The sequence below is a fragment of the Bufo gargarizans genome, chromosome 3, assembly GCF_014858855.1.
Source record: "Bufo gargarizans isolate SCDJY-AF-19 chromosome 3, ASM1485885v1, whole genome shotgun sequence".
NCBI lineage: Eukaryota > Metazoa > Chordata > Amphibia > Anura > Bufonidae > Bufo > Bufo gargarizans.
Window position 1 is genome coordinate 470,923,865 of NC_058082.1, and position 22,107 is coordinate 470,945,971.

Genomic DNA, 22,107 nt, shown 5'->3' on the forward strand with positions numbered 1-22,107 from the left:
TTTGAGGCCTAGTATTTAGGCGCTGGGTGACCGGTATGGATTTAGTGACAGAATTAGACTGGGATATGGCCAAAAAATAAACAGACTATTGCTGGTTAAATGCACTTGGTGTGACAGCTTCACCCTGATGTAGGCTTTAGCCAAAAAACAACCACACCATTGAGGGTTAAATGCACTTGGTGACAGGCGCAGCTTGCCCCTGATTTTGTATATGGCCAAAAAATGAACAGACTATTGCTGGTTAAATGCACTTGGTGTGACAGCTTCACCCTGATGTAGGCTTTAGCCAAAAAACAACCACACCATTGAGGGTTAAATGCACTTGGTGACAGGCGCAGCTTGCCCCTGATTTTGTATATGGCCAAAAAATGAACAGACTATTGCTGGTTAAATGCACTTGGTGTCACAGCTTCACCCTGATGTAGGCTTTAGCCAAAAAACAACCACACCATTGAGGGTTAAATGCACTTGGTGACAGGCGCAGCTTGCCCCTGATTTTGTATATGGCCAAAAAATGAACAGACTATTGCTGGTTAAATGCACTTGGTGTGACAGCTTCACCCTGATGTAGGCTTTAGCCAAAAAACAACCACACCATTGAGGGTTAAATGCACTTGGTCGCAGCTTGTGCTGGCGCACCACAAGACACAAAATGGCCGCCGATCACCCCAGAAAAATGAGACTGACAAACGGTCTGTGCAGCCTAAAAACAGTGAGCAATTGAGGATCAGCAGCTCAATGATCCACAGCTGCAGATCGATCAGTTAATCAAGTCCTTTGGAGGAGTTAATCTGCCTAATCTCGCCCTACTGTCGCAGCCGCAACCTCTCCCTACGCTAATCAGAGCAGAGTGACGGGCGGCGCTATGTGACTCCAGCTTAAATAGAGGCTGGGTCACATGGTGCTCTGGCCAATCACAGCCATGCCAATAGTAGGCATGGCTGTGATGGCCTCTTGGGGCAAGTAGTATGACGCTTGTTGATTGGCTGCTTTGCAGCCTTTCAAAAAGCGCCAAGAAAGCGTCACAAAAGCGCCAAGAAAGCGACGAACACCGAACCCGAACCCGGACTTTTACGAAAATGTCCGGGTTCGGGTCCGTGTCACGGACACCCCAAAATTCGGTACGAACCCGAACTATACAGTTCGAGTTCGCTCATCCCTAGTTAAGAACATCAAGGGACGGTATGGCACTACAATAGTATTCTATATATATATTGTAACAAAGGGAGTCCATAATATAAAGTCAACAATAGATAAATCCACAGAGGAAGGCTTCATCGAAACGTGCGTTGGGGTGTGCGGTTCTCCTGAGGGTCTTCACAATATGATGGGTATCTAGCGTATGTTATTTGTTGTTTATTAGTTGTAATGTGTTATCTAGATTGAAGACCCTTTTCTTTTGTATTAGATACCTGTCTGAACTTTTTGTCCCGGCACTTGCACTTTACTAATATTAGTGAGTATCTATTTATGATATACAGGATTTATCTATTTTTGACTTTATATTATGGACTCCCCTTGTTACAATATATATAGAATACTATTGTAGTGCCATACCGTCCCTCAGGGGAACTGTACTTTTTCTACTGTAGTTTTTATCTCTGATAATCATATTATGTCATATTTAATCATGTACCGTGTTTCCCTGAAAATAAGACATCCCACGAAAATAAGACCTACTTCTAGTTTTGCCTTGCGCTGTAATATAAGGCATCCCCCTGAAAATAAGGCCTCCCCGATAATAAGACATCCCCTGAAAATAAGGCCTCCCCGATAATAAAGCCACCCCAGAATAAGGCCTACGAAGCTACGGTACCGTAAGGCGTCTGACTCCTCTGGACCCTACGAGCTCAGATTTTTTTGTTCAACAATAAATGTGTACCGTATTTTTCTTCATGACAAAAAAAAACATCCCTGAAAATAAGACCTAGCGAATCTTTGGGAGCAAAAATTAATATAGGACACTATCTTATTTTCGGGGAAACAGGGTAATAAAGACATTTTTATATTTAAGCCATTTAGACTCCAGTGTCTTTTTGTAGGTATTTATATTGATGTACAGTTGGCTTGTAAGAGGGGTTTTGTTTAAAAATTTTGTTCATATTTTAGGCATAACCATTTTGTATTAATGTTTTCATTTCAGAGGTTTGCAGGGGGTATAGGGCCCTCGTGATCGGTAGGGGTCCCCGCGGGAGGACCCCCATTGATCTAATACCTATTCTCTATCCTGTGGATAGGGGATAACTTCAAACAACTAGAAGACCCCTTTAAGAGAGAAAAAAATGTTCCAGAATAATTTTACATGAGGTAATAGTTCAACGTTAAATATTGTACTACACGGATATAATACAGGTACACTTTAAAGTCTATGTACACCTTAAGAGGCAAATTTTTTTTTTAAGATTGCATTTTACTCATTTTTGGCTAAAAAGCATTTTTTTCAATTGGCCTTTATTAAAAATATTGAGCTGTTCTGTCACAAAGAGTTAACTGTTTTTCTAGCTGTGTGGCTGGTCCTTTCACTTTCACTTTGTGCCCGTCATCTAATAAGGAAAATCCAGCAACAAAAACCCTTATAAATTTTTTGGGATAGCTATTGTTTAATAAGAAAATAACAAACTAAGCTATACAGTTATCCTGGTAGGACCACAAAAGGCTCAGTATAACTAGCTAATGGGAGGGAAAGGTGTCCCTATACTGCTGCCCTCGTCTAGGACCTAAGCCCAGGGACGTCCCCTAATGGTGGGGACTCCCTGTCCTCGAGCCTTACCTCAACTCCTGTCTGTCCCTGACAGAAGGTGATGCAAGGTGAGAAGATGAGATCTGGTGCCAGAGTGGCCTACCAAAAGATGACCATCAAATTAAATAGAAAAAACGGTGCCCACTGTATACGGCCCTCGTAGACAATAGGTCAGGAGGTACAGGGTACACTAGATATTAAAAAAGCACATACAAAAGAAAAAACACAAAAACACACTCCAATTATTAGATAGTTATTAAAGAGTGAAGAGATAGAACGAAACCCCGACGCGTTTCACCCACATAGTGGGATCATCAGGGGGTGATGACAAATGAATATGTGATAATATTCAGAGGTGCCTGTACCTAAAGTTAAAACAGACACAGGCGTCAAATAGGCCCAAGATTGGGCACCAATATATAAAACGATATTGTATTAAATAATGAGATCAGACCCAGCCTTAAGATGAAGGCGAATTAGATAAAGAACGAATGGCAAAATACATATGGTCCGTAGAGTACTGAATAATGTACACACAGGCTAGCATGGGCCCCTGTAGAGAAAAAAGGGGAACAGGATGTATATACATATATAGGTATACACATAAAGACGTGCTAGACAATACCTGTACACGGTCGGACAATTAGCAAAAGTTACCTTGATTGAGGGGGTTTTTTGCTACCTGGCAATTCAACGGTATTAGAGGTCCAGTGCTATAAGATCGCACTGGGTAAAAGCCATTGACGACCTACAATGTGATGAAAGCCTGATTAAGCATCATATATATCAGGCTGCCATAATAAACATCATGCAGATAGTTCATACTCACAGCAACGAGCCATCAGTTAGGGACAAGCAGGTTCCCCTGAGGTCTGATACAATGTGTGCTAAAGGTACCTTATTTAAATACCCAGCCCTGCAATTACAAGTGAGGACACACACCTGGTCCTTGTAGCCTCCCCTTCCTTATTAGTGGCGATCGGCATGTGTGTGCGTTCCAGCGTGGAACGCATGCAGAGTAAGACACTTCCGGGTGGCTGTGCGGCGGATATCCGGTCAGTGGAATGCACAAGCGCCGATGAATGGAACGCAAACGTCCCAGTCATCAGACGCACTTCCTGAGTATTGTAAGAATAGGGGGCGTGTATAGTCACCGATGGGCGTGCCCCCCCGGGGAGATGATAATAACGGTGAAGTGTGCATTAACAGATGTTAAGGATGCCGTCGCTATATGAATACAATAGTTAGACAAGGAGAGGGGATCGGATGGATAACGGGGTGGGGGGCGGGGGAGTGGAAGGCCATATAGCGTAGTACATGGATCTCTGATAGATGCAACCCCTCACTGATAACAAGGTGGCATAAAATTGGTAAGGACAGATGGAGGTCCAAAGAACATACTAAATTCGGGTACTTTACGTACCCAGGCCCAGAAAAGGGACCGTAACTTTTTACTGATGCCAAATATGCGAACGGGACCATCCCTGATTATAGGGACATCCAGCAACTGGGCCAGAGGGTCAGGTAAACATGAAGATAAACAAATAGGGACACGGATGTTAATGAAACAGAGAGGGCTAATCGGGCAGAGGAGAATATGGGATATATTACAAGAAACACGAAAACGTGAGACGCTCATTGAGGCCACTGGGGGATTGCGATCGAAACCTATGAATCCACACACATTCTTTCTGTAAAATACGTCTGTCCTAGTCCCTGCCACGTGGGGAGGGAGACACCAGTTCAAGGACAGTGAAAGTGAGGGATGAGGGATCACCCCCGTGACATTCGTGGACATGAGTGGCCACCGGGGTAGCCTCCTTCTTGATCACGTCATTAACGTGTTCAAGTATTCTCCGTCTAAATTCCCGTATGGTTTTACCCACATAGTCCATGGGACATGGACATTGGCATACATAGACTAAGCCTTTAGATAGACAATTGGAAAAGTCGCGGACCTCGTAGGACTGTCCCGTGGCAGAGCAAGTAATTGATTTAGCGGTGGACACATATTTACAAGCCTTGCATCTACCGCATCTGAAGACCCCCATGGGTTTACGGTCTAACCAGGTGCCACTCTTCGCGGGTGGTGAGTAGTGGCTACTCACGAGACGGTCTTTTAAGCTTTTGCCACGTCTATACGAGACCGCAGGATGTTTTGTTAGAATGTCAGAAAGGTCAGAGTCCATATGTAGTATTGGCCAATATTTTGTGAGCACCTGCCTTACTTCCCTATTAGCAATATCAAAGTCGGCAATGATCCGTGTTGGCTGCGGACCATCAACCATCCTCCGTCTAGGGACCAATAATTCGTCTCGGGCTTTAGTGGATGCGTGTTTAAACGCATCCCGTAATACCCCATGTGGGTATCCCCTGGCCAGTAGGCGCTGTTGCAAACTCCCTGCCTCACTGAAAAATGATGTGTCGTTGGAGCAATTCCTCTTGACCCGGAGGTACTGACCCCTGGGTATACCCTTTTTCAGAGGAGTGGGATGGTAACTGCTCCAGTGAAGCAGGGAGTTTGTGGCTGTACTTTTCCTATAGATGTGACTCGAAAGAGAGTCCCCTATTTTGGTTACTCTCACATCCAGGAAGGTAATACTCACAGGGTCAAGCTCATACGTAAATCTGAGGCCCACCTCATTTGTATTGAGATCACAGACAAATTGTTTAAAGTCTGCCAGTCCACCCCTCCAGACCACGAACACGTCGTCTATGTATCGCGTCCAAAACTGAATCTTGTCCGCCCACCAGACGACGTGGTCGGGAAACACGTGAGTTTCCCGACCACGTCGTCTGGTGGGCGGACAAGATTCAGTTTTCCCACCAGCCCAGGAAGAGATTGGCATAAGATGGGGCACAGGGGCTGCCCATAGCCGTCCCCCTGAGCTGGTGGTAGAACCGTGCATCAAATAAAAAGAAATTATGGCTAAGGGTGAACTCCAGCAGCTCCAAGACAAAGGCATTATGGGTGGCACACTGAATCCCCCGAGTACGGAGGAAATGGTCAACGGCTCTAAGTCCACACTCGTGTGGTATGGAGCTATACAACGATTCGACGTCAATACTACCGAGCATGCAGTCTGGATCAAGGTTTAAGGTATTGATTTTATTGAGGAAGTCCATCGTGTCCCTCGTATAGGCAGGGAGGGACACGACGAACTCCGACAAAACCTGATCCAGATATATACCGCAATTCCGGGTAAGGCAATTGACGCCTGAAACTATAGGGCGACCCTTTAGGGGTGATGTTCCCTTATGTATTTTCGGGAGCCCATAGAAAGTGGCTGTCAATGGTGTTCTTGGAAGTAAAAAATCATATTCCGTTGTACTAATGACCCTCTCATTTAAGCCTTTGGTCAAGATGTACTTCAAATCCCCAAGATAGGATTGAGTTGGGTTGCTGGATAAAATCTCATACCCACTTCTGTCCTTCAGAAGTTCCAGGCACATGCGTTTGTATAGATCACTGTCAAGGACGACCAGGTTGCCACCCTTATCAGATGGCTTAATAACGATGGTGTCGTCCTTTTCGAGGGATCGAAGTGCCTGCATTTCTGTGACAGAGAGGTTAAAGGTTTTGGGTCTCATTTGATCAAGCTGTTCCAGATCACGTGTGACCATTTGGAGAAAAATATCCACATGCTCATAATTCGATGGAGGTGGCATTCTTCTGCTTTTTGACCGAAGTGTGGTGAATGGGCCTGTACCAGGGATTCGACCCTGCTCTCTGCTAAGGTCAGTCAAATTTTTCAATTGTCTATCTAAAGGCTTAGTCTATGTATGCCAATGTCCATGTCCCATGGACTATGTGGGTAAAACCATACGGGAATTTAGACGGAGAATACTTGAACACGTTAATGACGTGATCAAGAAGGAGGCTACCCTGGTGGCCACTCATGTCCACGAATGTCACGGGGGTGATCCCTCATCCCTCACTTTCACTGTCCTCGAACTGGTGTCTCCCTCCCCACGTGGCGGGGACTGGGACAGACGTATTTTACAGAAAGAATGTGTGTGGATTCATAGGTTTCGATCGCAATCCCCTGTTGGCCTCAATGAACGTCTCACGTTTGCATGTTTCTTGTAATATATCCCATATTCTCCTCTACCCGATTAGCCCTCTCTTTTTCATTTATATCCGTGTCCCTAATTGTTTATCTTCATGTTTGCCTGACCTTCTGGCCCAGCTGCTGGATGTCCCTATTATCAGGGTTAGTCCCGTTCGCATATTTGGCATCAGTAAAAAGTAATGTTACCTTTTCTGGACCTGGGTACGTAAAGTACCCGAATTTAGTATATTTTTGGGACCTCTATCTGTCCTGACCAATTTTATGCCACCTTGTTATCAGTTAGGAATGGCATCTATCAGAAACCTATGTACTATGCTATATGGCTTTCCACTCCCCTGCCCCCCACCCCGCTTTCCATCCGATCCCCTTTCCTTGTTTAATCATTATATTCAGATAGCGACGGCATCCTTCACATCTGCACACGTCACCGTTATTATCATCTCCCCGGGGGGGCACGCCCATCGGTGACTATACACGCCCCCTATTCTTACAATACTCAGGAAGTGCGTCTGATGACTGGGACGTTTGCGTTCCATTCATCGGCGCTTGTGCGTTCCACTGACCGGATATCCGCCGCACAGCCACCCGGAAGTGTCTTACTCTGCATGCGTTCCACGCTGGAACGCACACACATGCCGATCGCCACTAATAAGGAAGGGGAGGCTACAAGGACCAGGTGTGTGTCCTCACTTGTAATTGCAGGGCTGGGTATTTAAATAAGGTACCTTTAGCACACATTGTATCAGACCTCAGGGGAACCTGCTTGTCCCTAACTGATGGCTCGTTGCTGTGAGTATGAACTATCTGCATGATGTTTATTATGGCAGCCTGATATATATGATGCTTAATCAGGCTTTCATCACATTGTAGGTCGTCAATGGCTTTTACCCAGTGCGATCTTATAGCACTGGACCTCTAATACCGTTGAATTACCAGGTAGCAAAAAACCCCCTCAATCAAGGTAACTTTTGCTAATTGTCCGACCGTGTACAGGTATTGTCTAGCACGTCTTTATGTGTATACCTATATATGTATATACATCCTGTTCCCCTTTTTTCTCTACAGGGGCCCATGCTAGCCTGTGTGTCCATTATTCAGTACTCTACGGACCGTATGTATTTTGCCATTCGTTCTTTATCTAATTCGCCTTCATCTTAAGGCTGGGTCTGATCTCATTATTTAATACAATATCGTTTTATATATTGGTGCCCAATCTTGGGCCTATTTGACGCCTGTGTCTGTTTTAACTTTAGGTACAGGCACCTCTGAATATTATCACATATTCATTTGTCATCACCCCCTGATGATCCCACTATGTGGGTGAAACGCGTCGGGGTTTTGTTCTATCTCTTCACTCTTTAATAACTATCTAATAATTGGAGTGTGTTTTTGTGTTTTTTCTTTTGTATGTGCTTTTTTAATATCTAGTGTACCCTGTACCTCCTGACCTATTGTCTACGAGGGCCGTATACAGTGGGCACCGTTTTTTCTATTTAATTTGATGGTCATCTTTTGGTAGGCCACTCTGGCACCAGATCTCATCTTCTCACCTTGCATCACCTTCTGTCAGGGACAGACAGGAGTTGAGGTAAGGCTCGAGGACAGGGAGTCCCCACCATTAGGGGACGTCCCTGGGCTTAGGTCCTAGATGAGGGCAGCAGTATAGGGACACCTTTCCCTCCCATTAGCTAGTTATACCGAGCCTTTTGTGGTCCTACCAGGATAACTGTATAGCTTAGTTTGTTATTTTCTTATTAAACAATAGCTATCCCAAAAAATTTAAAAGGGTTTTTGTTGCTGGATTTTCCTGATTAATTACTACCCTTACCTATCCAATATTATAATCCTTGCTGTACTTGCCGTCATCTAATAACCCTTATCCCTAAATTACTGAGAGATCATAAACACTTATTTAAGCCACATTCTTATCAGTAGGATAAGAATTGAGCTACAATCAGTGTTTATAATGTCAGAGAGCAGAGATAAGGAGCCCAACAGCTCCTGGTCTGACGGAAAAGACAGAAAATCCAAAGGGTGTTACTAGAGCATGTCAGCTCTGTACAGAAAAAAGGAAGCCATATTTTTAATAAAGACCAATTTAAAGAATTATTTTTATCTCAAAATGAGTACAATGCAATAATAATAAAAAACAAATGCCTTCAAAGGTTTACATAGCCTTTACGTAGCAGAAGGCCTCTTTGTAAAGAGACATTTGTATATAAAATGTCCTCTAAGCATAATATGTGCATTAGTATTTACCTCTATATGATGGATATCTGCATGTGACCATGCATACCGCACACTTCTCTATTGCTTCATACGTATAATTGATGGTGCCCTTTACTCCATCAGTTGATTCATGAAGTGACAGAGGGAATGATTAATTTACCTTATTCTTTCAGGAATGTCCCTGTCATTGAAGTATCTCCAGAGTATTAGGTTAGCAGGGTTTCTATCAGCATAATGGCTCTCACTGCTCTGCTGCTCATTCTCTGGTTGTTGCTTTTAATATCTGAACAAATATTAGTGTTTTAATATTGTATTTAACTCCAGTACTAACTACAGTACTATCAGTGGTAATCAGGATGGTGTTCAATTTGTTATTGTGTTGTCCATGTATCTATCTATCTATCTATCTATCTATCTATCTATCTATATATCTATCTATCTATCTATCTATCTATCTATCATATATCTAACCCATTTCTATCTTTATCTATCTCATCTTTATCTAACTCATCTTTATCTATCTATCTACTATCATATCTATCTATCATTTATATAACCCATTTCTATCTACAGTCAGGTCCATAAATATTGGGACATCGACACAATTGTAACATTTTTGGCTCTATACACCACCACCACAATGGATTTGAAATGAAAAGAACAAGATGTGCTTTAACTGCAGACTGACAGAGTTAATTTGAGGGTATTTACATCCAAATCAGGTGAACGGTGTAGGAATTACAACAGTTTGCATATGTGCCTCCCACTTGTTAAGGAACCAAAAGTAATGGGACAATTGGCTTCACAGCTGTTCCATGGCCAGGTGTGTGTTATTCCCTCATTATCCCAATTACATTGAGCAGATAAAAGGTCCAGAGTTCATGTCAAGTGTGCTATTTGCATTTGGAATCTGTTGCTATCAACTCTCAATATGAGATCCAAAGAGCTGTCACTATCAGTGAAGCAAGCCATCATTAGGCTAAAAAAACAAAACAAACCCATCAGAGAGATAGCAAAAACATTAGGCGTGGCCAAAACAACTGTTTGGAACATTCTTAAAAATAAAGAATGGTGCGGTGAGCTCAGCAACAGCAAGAGACCCGGAAGACCACGGAAAACAACTGTGGTGGATGACTGAAGAATTCTTTCCCTGGTGAAGAAAACACCCTTCACAACAGTTGGCCAGATCAAGAACACTCTCCAGGAAGTCGGTGTATGTGTGTGAAAGTCAACAATCAAGAGAAGACTTCACCAGAGTAAGTACAGAGGGTTCACCACAAGATGTAAACCATTGGTGAGCCTCAAACACAGGAAGGCCAGATTAGAGTTTGCCAAACGACATCTAAAAAAGCCTTCACAGTTCTGGAACAAAATCCTATGGACAGATGAGACCAAGATCAACTTGTACCAGAGTGGTGGGAAGAGAAGAGTATGGAGAAGGAAAGGAACTGCTCATGATCCTAAGCATACCACCTCATCAGTGAAGCATAGTGGTGGTAGTGTCATGGCGTGGGCATGTATGGCTGCCAATCGAACTGGTTCTCTTGTATTTATTGATGATGTGACTACTGACAAAAGCAGCAGGATGAATTCTTAAGTGTTTTGGGCAATATTATCTGCTCATATTCAGCCAAATGGCTCAGCATTGGGTGGCGCTTCACAGTGCAGATGGACAATGACCCAAAGCATACTGCAAGAGCAACCAAAGAGTTTTTTAAGGGAAAGAAGTGGAATGTTATGCAATGGCCAAGTCAATCACCTGACCTGAATCTGATTGAGCATGCATTTCACTTGCTGAAGACAAAACTGAAGGGAAAATGCCCCAAGAACAAGCAGGAACTGAAGACAGTTGCAGTAGAGGCCTGGCAGAGCATCACCAGGGATGAAACCCAGTGTCTGGTGATGTCTATGCGTTCCAGACTTCAGGCTGATATTGACTGCAAAGGATTTGTAACCAAGTATTAAAAAGTGAAAGTTTGATTTATGATTATTATTCTGTCCCATTACTTTTGGTTCCTTAACAAGTGGGAGGCACATATGCAAACTGCTGTAATTCCTACACCGTTCACCTGATTTGGATGTAAATACCCTCAAATTAAAGCTGACAGTCTGCGGTTAAAGCACATCTTGTTCATTTCATTTCAAATCTATTGCAGTGGTGTATAGAGCCAAAAATGTTAGAATTGTGTCGATGTCCCAATATTTATGGACCTGACTGTATATCTGTATCATCTTTATCTATCTATCTATCTATCTATCTATCTATCTCCTATCTATCATATCTATCTATCTACTATCTCCTATCTATCATATCTATCATATCTATCCATATATTATCTATCTATCTAGCTATATCTCTATCTATCTATCTAGTTATCTCTCTATCTAAAACATATCTATTAGTGATGAGCGAAGGTTTTAAAAATTCCATTCGGCTGCTTCCCCGAACTTCACGAAGAAATTTGCTTCATGACGAATTACTTTGTCACGAAGTGTGTTTCTTTGTAAGTAGCGAGCCAACTGATGGGGAATGGCTATTGCACCGAGCCCCCCATCATTGAACCCCTCAGATGCAGCATTCATCACTGATCACGGCATCAGAGAATAATAGTGAGGGCTTTCGGGGTTAATCCGTTGGTAAACAAAAACTCACCTTATCCAGTTGAGCGCAAAGAGGCTGCCACAGCCATCTTGATTGAAGATAACTCGCAAAAACTTGTGCGGTGTGTGATGACGTCATCATGCTGGCTGGTGTAGTGATGTCATACGTCACCGTTCACAAGATGTCGCGCTGGGTCTTTAATCAAGATGGCCGTGGCGGCCGCTTTGCGCTCAAATGCATAAGGTGAGTTTTACTTTTTTTAACCATCATTTCAGGGAAGATAGAGGGAGGGAAGGGATGCAAATGAGCTCTTAACAAGCTCTGCCTCTAATGCCACCAGATGTAAGGCAGCTATCCTATAAGTCAGTGTTCATCTCTTAAAATAAGCCTTGAGACATGACTTGGATATTAAATAAGCCAGCACCTCATCTGCAGACAGCTGTTTCAGGGTGTTTGCCCCTCATCAGTGCAGAGCAGAGAGTACTGGCTTATCTGGATGTGGGTGGCCTGTGTCCGGGTCAGGGGGGAACTAACTCTTAGTTCCCCCCTGAGAGGGAAAATTGATAAATTACCAAAAAGCATGAAGAAATTTGGCTTCGCAGCTAATCAAATTTTCCCTGAAACTCACATCGAAGTCCACTTCAGACACTTTAATTCTCTAAACCCTTATATCTATCTATTTCTATTTATCTCTCTAAAATGTATCTATCTATCTATCTCTCTCATATCTATCTATCTATCTATCTATCTATCTATCTATCTATCTATCTATCTGTCTGTCTATCCTATCTATCTATCTATCTATCTATCTGTCTATCCTATCTATCTATCTATCTATCTATCTCTCTCATATCTATCTATCTATCTATCTATCTCTCCCATATCTATCTATCTATCTATCTATCTATCTATCTATCTATCTATCTGTCTATCCTATCTATCTATCTCTCCTATCTATCTATCTGTCTCATCTATCTATCTATCTATCTATCTATCTATCTATCTATCTATCTATCTATCTCTCATATCTATCTATCTATCTATCTATCTATCTATCTATCTATCTATCTATCTATCTATCTATCTCTCCTATCTCTCTCTCTATCTCATATCTATCTATCTATCTATCTATCTATCTATCTATCTATCTATCTATCTGTCTGTCTATCTCATATCTATCCATCTCTCCCATATCTATCTATCTATCTATCTATCTATCTATCTATCTATCTGTCTGTATCTCCCATATCTATGTATAATCTCTCTGCCTGTCCATCCGTTCATCTTTCTATCAATAGAAAAGATCTTTTGTCTTTCAGATGAATTTTTTGAACACCTCTTATTGTGCTTTTTTTTTTTTGTAGATATCCTCCAGCTAAACCAATCACATGTTACATTTCCCATGGCAAACATTCGTTATGGCTGAAATTGTCAATTTTCAGGCCTTTCCTTCTATTTACACATTTAGGGCGACTTTTGATTTGACTCTTCCTCTCACAAGTCGTATAAAGAAGAAGCTCTATTTTTGTCCTTCAGTTCACTTCTCCACAAGAGATGTTCGTGTGAGTCACAAGTATAGACAGTCCCAGAGACATCCACTGCTTACACAGCCACATCACGGTTTCTCAACCCACAAAATCATCCCTATAACCCAACGCCCAAATGAAATATCCCAGATTTACTGCTAACACAATCCACTTGCAATCTTCTTCTGTTCTCACGCTTAGAGATAAGTCTTAATGGTCTATTCTGTAACTGACAAAAAAATCTTCTAATGCAGGATTTGGAGGCCTTGGCCATCCGCCCATGTCCATGCACAGGGCTGCTACATATTAGATCTCCCAGACAGTGAAGGAGAAGCAGTGGGCTTGCTCTTTTTGTATAGGGGGATGCAGTCAGCTGCCTCTTCCCACCCACCTCAGCACAGTCCATAGTTGCAGTACTAAAAGCTTGTGTTCATTCCCCCACATGCCTCCTCCTCCTCTTCGTCTTCTTCTACATCAGCCTCAGTGTCAGCAGCACAGGGAGAAATATCTGCTGCCAGTAAGGAGCCCAGACAACGCCGTGGCCAGGAGAACCTTACCGTCTGACCCTCTAATTATAATCGCTCTTAATTGTGGTCCCAATACTAAAAGCTCCATAATACGTCACAAAAGTTCATGGCTAGGGACCCCCTTTCCTGGTCACCCTCGGTCTTCGTGTATATGGATGCTACTGTCAATATCGGACTCTCCCCGTCGGAGCTCTTGATGTAATTACAACATCCGTTTCAAATAGAGCAAGCCTTTCTACCGGGGCATCGAGCAATCGTGGGGATTCCACTTTCCGCTATGTTTATGAGGTAACACATCCCCCGTTCGGAGAATCCGGAGAGAAGCAAACGCATCATCTTGTGTTTTGTATTTCACCGCTGCCAAATAATGAGCCTGGGCTTAACCTGACAATGCTTCCAGACCGGAGCCTGATGTCTGTTCCCCCCTTAGTCTGTAACGATGAAGATCTCCCTCAGTTTCATCTATAAGGAAAAATCATTCATGACGGGTTTGGGATCTAGACAATAGGAGCTCTTCTTTTCTTTTCTACTACTGCTTTTTTGTGTCTGGGGTCATTTCTGGAGTATTTTTTACCTTAAGATAAATCAGGAGGAATGAACCGGCGGTTGGTTAACATCTTGACAGCATTCCTTGCATTATGCTTTGAGATCGATAACTTAAGGTAGGCAACATGAATGATACTGTCCCTGATATTGATCAGCAGTGGGTTTTATTAGACATACGTGTGATTTGTGTATGTTTGATTGTGATTTCATCAGATTTTGGATTGGTATTATGTCCATGTATAATACATATGGTTCAGTAATTGTCTACGACAGAAGTTAAAGTGCACTGGAGGCTTCCTGGGTATCCATAGAAAGAGCGGATTCTACAGATCCTCCAATGGAGTCTTGATATCCAAGATCTATCTATTTATCTATATCTATCTATCGATCTATCCATCTATTATCTATCTATCTATCTATCTATCTATCTATCTATTATCTATCTGTCTATCTATTATCTATCTATTATCTATCTATCGATCATCTATCTATCTGTCTATCTATTATCTATCTGTCTATTTATTATCTATCTATCTATTAATCTATCTATCACCTATCTATTATCTATCATCTATTATCTATCTTTCTGTCTATCTATTATCTATCTTTCTGTCTATCTATTATCTATCTATCTTTCTATTATCTATCTATCTAGCGCACCATTTTACTATATGTCCATAGGTTTACTTACATTACTATAAGAAACTACAGATGACACATTGTCATATCCCAATGAGTTGTGTTAAATTACAAACTCAGCCCTGCTACATCTGCATACATAACTATACAGTCCAATACTTTGCAATCTTCACGTTGCAGGTTGAGGCTACATGAGGAACATTCAGCCTGTGGCTATATTGGCTTAATAATGAGAATATTCTGGTGGAGCGTTCTTGTTTTGCCATTTTCATACATATTCAATATCTGGAAAGGTCATGGGATTTTTGCTTTTAATAAGCCCGGGGATGATTTATTAGAATGTATTTTACGTGCTTTTTTTTATTACAACACAAGATTCATTTATATTATTGAGAGTACTGATGATGATGATATTTACAGTCTAAATAAAATGAAGATAAATTAATATACGGTATATATTATTTTTATTGTAGTTGTACAGCTGCCATACTATACGTTCCAGTCTTGCACATGTAAACCTGCATTCATCTGTACAGTGGAATCCCAGTTAAATGTATTCCTCCATCCGCCAAAACTCATGCAATGGTTATCTGTAAATTGCAGTGACGGATGAGATGACCTTTATATAGCTTTGGACTACAGAAAATTTGGAGAAAAGTGTTGGACCGCAAAGGGGTTGCCATTATTATTATATGACATCGCTTGATTAGAGTATCAGCACTGCTAATAAAGCCGGGATTATTCCTCCCATTGTAACCAGGTTGTCGTACAGGCCCGGCTGTTCTGATGCCACGTAGAGTTAACGTTACCTTTGTGAAATATACAAGAGCCGCTGTGGCAACAAATATAGGTCAACTGCATTACAGATCTGAGATAAATGGAAGCTACAGGACATAGTGAAAACACCATATAAATAAAAATGTCTGCCGCCAGATCTTACTATGAGATTATCATCTAGAGGCACAGCAGAGACGGTCGAGTCATGAGTTTATATACAGAGAATTACTACGAAATGGGGAATAATAGCAACAGAATAAGAATATTTTATTTATTTACTTATTTAAAGTAGTCACATTTTAATCAGTCCTCCATTGTCCTCCTTTATAAAAGCTCAGTGACTCCATTATAGATCCCACAGGGGTCACCACCTATCTTGTCCTTGCACCTTAATGGAAAATCGAGTGCTCACTAGTTATACAGTGATCATTGTCGGAATAGGAAGAGAGTCTGGAAAAGCTGGGTGACAACATTGCAGTCTTGAAAAACTGATAATACTGGGAAATAGCTGCCTAGAGTTTACCTTGTGGGAAATAAGGTTTATTAACTGTCTGATACAGTTACATAGTCTTGGCTATTATAAAGGCTGTTATTATTATATATGTCAATTCAGAAATATCTTAAAGGGGTATTCCTATCTGAAGAAGAGATATCCTAATGCTTTGACATGCCCTCACTTCATTATCAGGTGCCAGTCCTAAGAATGAGGGGGCAGAAGCCCCTTGAAGTGTCCTTGCACAGGTCTTGTCCACCCGCTGCTCAGGGAATTGTTAACACAACTTCATTCAAGTGGATGGAGCCGTGCTACAGTTCCCTGCGCAGCAGGTGGATGGGAGCGGCGCTGAACTGGGAAACACTGTGAAGGTTAAACACAGCAACCTCTTCATTTTGGGAATCCTACGGTCCTGGCGGCAGAACCTCCCAGCAATCAGAGAGTAATGACATTTTGGCAAATGTAAAACCCCTATTCCTTTCTAATGTGAGGAATAGCCCTTTAAAGATGTCTTCGTACAAGGTTTAAATCTCAAACTACGGAATAACAACTAATTTTGCTTATTGTATTGCGCATTACACTAATAATGAACTTGGTGATTTGTGTAGGTCGGCTTACTGTAAGGAGCATGACACCAGGTCTGGGAAATCTCCACCCCAGAGCATGTCCCCTTCTGATTTTTTGGACAAACTGATGGGAAGGACGTCTGGATATGATGCAAGAATTAGACCAAACTTTAAAGGTAAGATAGTTTATAACCATTCTCATTACTAGTTATACCCCGTAGAGGGGATAATAGATGGACACATGGCTGACAGTTCATTCATGACTAGTAACATCACAGACAGGCCAGGCCTACAACCACTTTCTCCCGAGTACAGTGAAATACAATAAGTGTCATGTCTGAAAACTGGTATACAGAAAAAGTGGAAGGGTTGCCCATAGTAACCAATCAGATTACTTCTTACATTTTCAAACCTGATCTGGAAAAATGAGACTTGGAATCTGATTGGTTGCTCCATTTTTTTTCAGCACTGGAGTCATACATGAACCCCATTGTGAAATATTATAGAATGATAATCTAACATGGACCATACTACACGTAGGCCTCATTCACACGTCCATTCCGTGCTACATCAGTGACTGTGCATGATCCATTTATATTGGAACCATGGTTCTATGATTTTCAGTCCATGTGTCATCCGTGTTTCACGAACACTGCAGGCTGAAAACTAGTTTCTAGAACATGTTCTAGCAATGATCAGTGAAAAGCACAGCCAAACAGTGAATAAGAACATTGAAGTCAATGGGTATGTGTGCTGTCGTGTGAAAGAGGCCTTAAAGGGGTTGTCGCACTTCAGCAAATGGCATTTATTATGTAGAAGAAGCTAATACAAGCCACCTACTAATGCATTGTGATTGTCCATATTGTCTCCTTTGTATCTGGATTCATTTCCTTCCATCACATTATACACTGCTTGTTTCCATGACTACGACCACCCTGCAATCCATCAGTGGTGGCCGTGCTTAAACATTATTGGAAAAGGAGCTGGTATCTCTGGTGGTCAGGACCACAAAGCACACATAAGCTAGTGCTTTTTCCTATCGTGTGCAAGCACGACCACCGCTACTGGATTGTAGGATGGTCGTAACCATGGAAACCAGCAGTGTATAATGTGATGGAAAAGTGAATCCAGACAGCAAAGAAAGCAATATGGACAATCACAATACATTAGTAAGTGCCTTGTATTAACTTCCTCTACTTAATAAATGCTATTTGCTGAAGTGAGACAACCCCTTTAAGAAACACATATACAGTAGATGACAGTTAACTTTTTTTATTTTTTTTTATCTTTTCCATTTCATTATACTTAAAAGAACAGCCTTGGACAAATCCTTTTACTTAGAAGTGTCCGCCAAAAATAATCTGATGAAAAGGCATATAGATGCTGGGACCCCATCAATTACATTTCTTCTATGGGAGAAAGTGGCACCAAGTGTTCATTTCCCCTGCGGCGCCTCTGCAGGGGAACTGGAGCATTATATAGTGCTTATTGAAGTTGGTCAGGGGTCTCCAGGGACTCTTTGTACTTGCTTTTCACTCTGGTTAATTGATGGAGGTCCCAAACGAGGGACTGCTATCGATTAATGCGCTGAATTGGAAAATGGGCTTTCAAAACCGTACGTCCCCTTTAATTACAATCCTAGCTACAGTGAACTATTTCTATCCCATTATAATGACAGAAGCCACGATTTATTTGGTGCATGTATACAAGGAATGATGTCTATGTAGGACCAGTGTTCTGTCTGTATTTCGAGACTTTATACAAGATGGGTGTTACATGTTTGCTCTTGATCTTGATTTGGTAATGTCATTTTCTAGGCTAAGAGGTTTGAAGATGTTTATATAGTGACATTTTGCCCCTTTAAAATCAATTACTTTTGTTCTGTAATTTTTTTTATAGATTCTGTTCAGCCTTACGTTACACTTATCTCTTTCTGGGTAAGCTGGGTAACAACCAATATGGCTCCCATTCAGTTTTCCATGGGGTGTCCCTCCGGTTTCACGGGCTCTTCAATTTATAGCTATGAATCCAAAGGCTCTACTATACTCAGTGGAGGCTAAAAGAGCGTCTCTGACCTCCACTGGTCCGGGATATGTCCCATACATAGAGCACAGTCTGCTGTGCTATAGCAAAAAAAAGGATACGTCAAAGGCATTGGTTGGAGGTATATATATGTCTGATGTGAATCGATCAAATTTGGCAGAACTGCAATTCACAACTCTAGGAAAGCTTGATGGTAAAATTATTAAAAGTAAGAAATAGCTGGATAGAATTGGACAACCCAATAATTATATTTATTGATAACTTACAGATGTTAGGCAGGGTTGACAGCGCTACGGCTCCATCAGTTTCTATTCTGGATGCAGCTTTTTTTACCGGACAAAAAAGTCCTGCATGTTCTTTTTGATGAAATCTGCATCAGACGTCCCAATTGGAGCCAGCGATGCACATGTGAACATAGCCTTAAATACTCCAAAAAAGCGTTTTTAGTACAGAAATATTTTTCATATTTTACGAAATGTAAACAGTTGTACAAAAAAGTCACATGGGTAATTCTAATTTTTTGCGTAGTTATGCATTCACTTTTGAGGTCTATAGGTGATCTGTGCTTTCAAATGCATTGCAAGAGTATGCTGTGACCAAAAACACAAAATAAGTAAAAAAATATATATTGGAGTATATATATTATATCTCTCCCCAGGTGCATGATGTACACCTACAGTCTATACATGTGTTAACTTTGAAGCTGTTTTTGCAAGCAAAACAAGAATAAAATAGCACTAAGGCCTCATGCACACAAACGGATTTTGTTTTATTTTTCTGGATAGGATGTGGATCCATTCATTTCAGTGGTTCCACATCCGTATGTCCATAGCCCCGCAAAAAATATAGAGCATGTTCTATTCTTGTCTGTTTTGTGGACAAGGGTAGGCATTGTTACAATGGATCCGCAAAAAAACGGATGCAATACGGATGTCACACAGACGTCATCCATATCTTTGCGGATCCACATTTTGCAGACTGCAAAATACATACGGTCGTGTGCATGTAGCCTAAGGCTGAGTTCACATGACCGTTTAGCTTTCTGTTCTTCTGATCCGTCAGAAGAGAGAAAAAAAAAAAAAACAGGATCCTGTAAAAAAAAAAAATAACAATCCTGTTGCATCTGATGTCATCCTTTGGATCTATTTCCGTCTGAGATCCATTTTTTAGACAGAAAAAAAGTCCTGCATGTGGTACTTTTTTTCCCCCCGTCTAAAAAAATCTCAGGCGGAAATGGCTTAAATGGATGACATCAGATGCAACAAGATCGTTTTTTTTCTTTTTACAGGATCCTGTTTTTTTTTTCTCTCGCTCTTCTTCTGATGGATCAGAAGAATGGAAAAGGGGTTGTCCCACGAAAAATATTCGAAATTTTTCAGACCAGCACCTGGATCTAAATATTTTTGTAATTGCATGTAATTAAAAATTTACCATAGCCACTGAGTTATTCAATAAAATGTATCTGTATAGCGCCACCTGCTGTTTGTGTTTTTTCTTATTTCTTTGACCTGCTCACTAAGAAGGCCGCACATGCTCAGTTTCATCCATCCACTGCCTCCTGAGCTGTGATAGGGAGAGCTGAGACACGCCCCCTTGGCTGCAGCAGAAAATACACTCCCCTGAGCTGTCAGCTGGATATAAATCTATCAGAGCAGTGAATGGGGGGATCTCTGGATCCATGTGCGGTACAGGGCTGGTTCCAGCTTTGTTAGAAAGAGATTGTCACGTACTGTATGGTGTCTGGTATTATTTTTTTATATTAATCATGGGATAACCCTTTTAACTCAGCCTAAAAAGTCATGAAAACCTGACTATACGCTGTGTGTGAACAGAGCCCAATTCAAGCTACCATAATTGCAGTTTAATCAATTTCACAGCTATTGATATAATCAGAGAACTGCACGCCGCACTTTAAATCTCTTAGCAAAGAAAATGTTTGCAAAATGTGATGTATGTAAATGGTGTTCAATTATTGCTGATTATTTATATACAGAATATATATATATATATATCCTCTAAGTTCATCTTGACTCATGCCTGCATTAAACTGTCCATCTTCTCATATGTGTCTTCCAGCTATCAATCCATCATGTGATAGACATTGTTCCAATACATTCCATCCATCCATTACCTCGTCTGGAATAACATTGATCATGAATAATGGATATCTGGTGAACAAAAAAAAAAAAGCTATATCTCTTTTGAAGAGGATTTCCTCAGTGTCCCTTAGCAATTACCTGCAATTGTTAACATCCAGTACATTACATGGTTCTTGTGCGAGGACATCTGTCACGCTGCAAAATAACGTATTTCTTACTGGCAGGAGTTACGGCAGTATTGGCTGTTGGAGAGACTGACTACATGGAGGCAGGCTGAACATTTTATATTACGTATCATTTTTTTTCCCTTAGAAGACTATTGTGCGTGATACTTGACATAAGCATATTTGCGTCCAGATTATCATACACAGAAGATTTACAAGAGATCAAGAGATCTGAGAGTGCTTTTCTCATTGCTGAACATGTAGAGCCTGGCTCAGGAAGCTGATACCACTTTATAGTTACTTATAGTTTACAAATGTATTCCCTTTCTATTAGGCCCACTTTAGTGATTACTTTTTTTATGATTCTGAGCCGTTCTATAATTCACTGTATATGTGTATGCTCGACAATAGGGATGCCTTGATTTTTATGCATAGATGCTATTCAAGAGGTTGTCCCACCATGAAACATCTTCATCATTTCTCTGTTAGATCTCCTAAGACACAACAAATTCAATGAGAATTCTTTAAAATTGCTCCTGTGTCTAGATATTGCCCTTACATACTTGCTATAGTGCCCCCTGGTGTTCTTCTTATTCCCACTCAAAAAGTCCACCTAATGTGTCCAGTGCTGGTGGTCACACGTGCCCAGTAGATCAGTCCCACCGCCCAGATCCCCTTATACATGGGCAGTGGAGTGCTTCCTGCTATTGTACGAACCTGCCAAATAGTATTAGTGCACTCTAGAAGCAGCTTCTCCTCAAATCAAAAGAACACCAGGGGGCACCATATGTACCATCTGATTATGTAGATATGTGATCTGCACTCCAATCTGGTGGTTTGGATGCTCGCGGGAGAAGCGTATTTTGAGAGTAGGAATATCCATGGCACTCCAATTAAGGTATATGCAATTCTTTTTAATAATAAAAAAAATTATTCATATCCAGGAGTAGAAAGAAAGTATTAGCCACATTGTATTCCCCGGACGTTTCAGTCTGAATTAGACCTTTATCAGCGGGATCTCATTGGTGGCAGGAGGGAAGACGCTATCCTGGATAAAACATCATATGTACTATCTGGGCACAG

General features: G+C 41.3%; 1 protein-coding gene across 2 annotated transcripts in view; it reads left to right on the forward strand.

Moving 5' to 3' along the window:
• Positions 1-13,652: 13,652 nt before the first annotated feature.
• The window catches only part of GLRA2 (glycine receptor alpha 2), a 219,321-nt gene continuing 210,866 nt past the window's right edge, over positions 13,653-22,107 (forward strand). For both annotated transcript variants that reach the window (XM_044283705.1, XM_044283706.1), the window contains exons 1-2: positions 13,653-14,359; positions 16,761-16,894. In XM_044283705.1, the coding sequence (XP_044139640.1) occupies positions 14,292-14,359; positions 16,761-16,894 (202 nt within the window). In that variant the 5' untranslated portion in view covers positions 13,653-14,291. The remainder of the gene's footprint in view (positions 14,360-16,760; positions 16,895-22,107) is intronic.